This window comes from Hylobates moloch, unplaced genomic scaffold, assembly GCF_009828535.3.
Source record: "Hylobates moloch isolate HMO894 unplaced genomic scaffold, HMol_V3 SCAFFOLD_7, whole genome shotgun sequence".
NCBI lineage: Eukaryota > Metazoa > Chordata > Mammalia > Primates > Hylobatidae > Hylobates > Hylobates moloch.
Window position 1 is genome coordinate 120,941,024 of NW_026652282.1, and position 4,396 is coordinate 120,945,419.

The following is a 4,396-nucleotide window of genomic DNA, read 5'->3' on the forward strand; positions in this document are numbered from 1 at the left end:
CTTGGAGTATTAGGTGTTCTACTGTATATATCTAGTAGTCTTTGCTATTCAGCACCTTGCTGCTCAACTGGCTTTCCTTATGCACAGTTCTGATTCCAGTACCTCCTTGTTCATAGACGTTTAATAACCACCCATTGTCTATATATTCCACTACTTGATCTTTAAATCATGCATGGCCTAGTTCCAGTGTACTTTCCCAGTTTTGTATGCCAGTGTTCTCTTTCATGTAATACGTGCGATAGTTCCTGACTTCCTCAGCCTTGTCTAAGTACTAAGGGCCTTCAGCGCATAGCTCAAGTCTAATCCCTGAAGCTTGTCACTTAAGGTCTTTGTCACTTAAGAAATTACATATATTACCTGAAGCCAGGGTGCCTGAGAAGAGCCTACCAAGCTATAATCTTTTTCATGTTCCCCTCCATATATGTCCAGTCTGCAGGGGTGGGTTTCTTCTCTAATTTACTTAAGCTTCCAGCCTATTTAATTAAATTAGGACATCCTCATCGATCCTCAGCCCTGTTGGTTGGGCCCCTGAATGCAACCCATTTAATTTTGACTCTGAATACAAGGCTCCCTGTTTGGGCAATTGTCCAAACAATTGCCTAGGGATCTAAATTCTTAGGTTCTTGCCAGTTTCATCTCCTATCATTACAGCACATGATATTGTTATTTACCATTCGGCTTGTATTTTTTCTGCTTGTTCTCTATGTGAGAACAAGTTCTCTTGTTCTCTGCTTGTTCTCATATGTGAATGCTAGCCTGGAATGTACTTAACTTTACCATATCCTTGATTTGGCATTAGCGTAGGGCATAGCAAACTAAGGCCCTTGGGCCAAATGCAGCCCAACCATTTTTTTTTTTTTTTTTAAGTAAAGTTTTATTGCAGCACAGCCATCCCCATTCATTTACTTACTGTCTGTGACTGCACTACGTGGGAGAGTTGAGTAGTTGCAACAAAGAAAATGTAACTTGTAAAGCCTTAAATATTTACTTCTGAACCTTTACAGAAAATGTTTGTTGATCCCTGATCTAAAGCCAAGCAGTTCTCTCGACCTAGATACTGCTTATTCTTTGATAATTTCCCATTCCCATCTTGTTAACAAATAAGGCCAGTTCATTGAGACTATGAAGATAGCTTGCAACCCATTCAAACTATTTGCTTTTTCTTGAATTTCCCTGCCTTCTCTTTCTCACCTTCCTAGAATGCTATTTCCTTGTGTTTTGCTTTTTAGCAGAAGAGATGAAATAGTATTAAAGACTACAAGAGTAGTCTCATGATGTCTTTTAATTTAATATCTAGGCCCTAATACACAACTCTTTGAATGTTGCTACTATCTTTCAGCATAACTTTCCAATACCATTAAGATTAAGCCTTTCTGTTCTTCAGTTTCTCTAACTCAAGTCTTCTAAGCTCCACAGCTTCCAACATCTTTAATTACCAGATCTTCCCAATATTATAACATCCGTGCGTTCCAGTCCCTGTCCTGCAGCATCTCCAATGCCCTTGTTTTCTAAACTTCCCAGTATTCAAGTCATTAAAAATTAAGGTCTTCTAATATCTCCAACAACCCATCTTCAAAGTCCAGGTCTTGTCTTTCAGGATCCAGAGTTCTAAATTACGACTCTTCCATGGTCCTAATCCTCCAATGTCTCCTATATACAGGTCTTCTAGAGGCTATGTATTTCATAGTGTTTAAGTCTAGATTCTTCAATGTCTTCCAGCACTTACATCATTCAGTTTTTACATTTTTAAATATGTCCTGCATTCTAGTTTTACAGTGTATTTTTATTGCCAATTCCTCCAATGCCCAAGTCTTTAAATACCTGCAAGAACTTTCAGGTATGTCAATATCCTCAATGTCTGAATGAATAGACCTCTTAATATCCTGGTCTCATATTGTCCAGGCTGCCAGTATTCTTGACATCCAGCATCTTTAAAATTTAATTCTTCCAAACTGTCTTTTGACATAAATATGTCAATATCCATGCTTACCAATGTCTCCCAATATCCAGGGCTTCTCATTTTAGGATTTATAAATGTCTACATCTGCTGTTGTTCATATCTGCCAGCATTTAGGAGTTCCAAGGTACAGGACTTACAATATCTCTAATTTCCAGAGATTTCAGTGTCTATGACTTCCAATATTCAATATCCCAATGTTCAGGGCCTCCAGAAATATCAATGTCCAGAGTAACCAATGTCTTCAAAATCCAAGGCTTGCAATGTCTCCAATATCCTGTGCTTACAATGTTTCCAATATCCAGGGTTTCTGATGGCGCCAGTGTCAACGTCTTCCAACAACTCTGGGTCTTCCAGCGACTTCAAGTCTTCCAATAATCTCAAGGTCTTCCAGATAATCCTGAGCTTCCAGAAAATCCACATCTTCCAGACAATCCATGTCTTCCGGACAATCCATGTCTTCCAAGAAGCTCCAAGTCTTCCAGTAAATCAAGTCTTCCAGCAAATCAAGTCTTCCTGCAATTATAGGTCTTCCACCAAATCCAGATCTTCCAGGAAAATCCACGTCTTCCAGAAAATCCATATCTTCCAATAATTTCAAGGTCTTCCATCAAATACAGATCTTCCAGCTAATCCATGTCTTCCAGAAAAATCTGTGTCTTCCACCAAATCCAAGTCTTCCAGTAAATCTAGTTCTTCCAGAAAAATCTAGATCTTCCAGTCAATCAGTGTCTTCCAGAAAGAAATCTAGGTCTTCCAGTCAATTAGTGTCTTCCAGAAAGAAATCCAGGTCTTCCAGTCAGTCAGTGTCTTCCAGAAAAATCTATGTCTTCCACCAAATCCAGGTCTTCCAGTCAATCCACGTCTTCCGGAAAAAATCCAGGTCTTCCAGCCAATATATGTCTTCCTGAAGATCCACGTCTTCCAGAAAATCCATGTCTTCCAGAAAATCCATGTCTTCCAGTAACCTCCCAGTCTTCCAGAAAATCCATGTCTTCCCAACAATCCAGGTCTTCCGGATAATTTGGGTCTTCCTGAAAATCTACATCTTCCAAAAAAGCCATGTCTTCCAGAAAATCCACATCTTCCAATGGCCTCCAGGTCTTCCAGACTATCCACGTCTTCCAGAAAATCCTTGTCTTCCCTCAAATCTATAGCTTCCGAAAAATCCAGGTCTTCCAGGAAATCCGTGTCTTCCAGCAAATCCACATCTTCCAACAAAGCCGTGTCTTCCAGACTATCCACGTCTTCCAGAAAATCCTTGTCTTCCCTCAAATCCATAGCTTCCGAAAAATCCAGGTCTTCCAGGAAATCCGTGTCTTCCAGCAAATCCACGTCTTCCAACAAAGCCATGTCTTCCATCAAATTAATGTCTTCCAGCCTACCTGTGTCTTCCAACAAAGGTACGTCTTCCAACAAAGGTACGTCTTCCAACAAAGGTACGTCTTCCAGAAAATCCATGTCTTCCAACCAAGCCGTGTCTTCCAGAAAATCCACGTCTTCCAGAAAATATATGTCTTCCAACTAAGCTACGTCTTCCAACAAATCCATGTCTTCCTATACCTCCAGGTCTTCCAGCATCTCCAGGGCTTCCAGCATCTGCTCGTCTTCCAACATCTCCACGTCTTCCAGCATCTCTGTGTCTTCCAGCATCTTCATGTCTTCCAACAACTACCCAGTCTTCCATCAACTGGCTCAATATCCATGTCTTCCAACGTCTCCAGTGTGCTGATCTTCTGACATTCAGGTCTTCCAGTGTCTGCAATATCCAGGTATTCTAACATGTTCTATAGTCCAGATCTTCCAACCTTTCCCCAGGTCCAGGCCTTTTCAAATCTAGGCTTCCCCTGTCTGAGCCTTCCCATGTTAAAATCACTCTACAGAAAAATCTTCCAACTCAACTATTTCTGCTTCTAGTTGAATTAGCTTCAAAAACACTTAATGGGACATTCCTCCTTATAGACCAGATCTTATGAACCAACAGTACTGCATTTTATGTTTTTTACTATTAGGAAATGTGTGTTTAATCTCTACAACTTTTAAAAATAATGTCCATAATAAAACTTCTGCAGAATAAACAGATAGGACTGCTGCAATAAATTTTACTACTTCACTAGTGCTTACAGTTTTTATACAGTTGACTATGTTTAGGTCTAAGTGAAATTTTTATTTAATGAGAAAAATCCTGTTTAAGACTGGTATTTTAGGTAAAGTTAACATGTAGAGTATTATTTGTCCATTTTAAATGATATTAATTTTTATCATTGGTCTTACGTGACCAAAGAATAATAATAATAATAATAATAACAACAACAACACTTAACATAGCATTTGCTACATCCAGGCACTGTTCTCAGATCCTTACATGCATTAACTCATTTAATCTATTTAATCTTCACAACAACCCATTGAACCTAGGTACCATCATTATCCCTATTT

The 4,396-nt window shown here is 39.2% G+C and overlaps 2 protein-coding genes across 2 annotated transcripts; one reads left to right on the forward strand and one right to left on the reverse strand.

Annotated features, from left to right (window-relative positions):
- Positions 1–2,140: 2,140 nt before the first annotated feature.
- On the forward strand, positions 2,141–2,811 carry LOC131383910 (uncharacterized). The gene has a single exon (XM_058441547.1). It carries the CDS (start codon positions 2,196–2,198, stop codon positions 2,550–2,552), a length of 357 nt encoding a protein of 118 aa, XP_058297530.1. The 5' UTR covers positions 2,141–2,195; the 3' UTR covers positions 2,553–2,811.
- LOC116812095 (cerebellar degeneration related 1) lies at positions 2,705–3,418 on the reverse strand. Its single transcript, XM_032757746.2, has one exon. It carries the CDS (start codon positions 3,416–3,418, stop codon positions 2,705–2,707), a length of 714 nt encoding a protein of 237 aa, XP_032613637.1.
- Between the last annotated feature and the right edge of the window lie 978 nt (positions 3,419–4,396).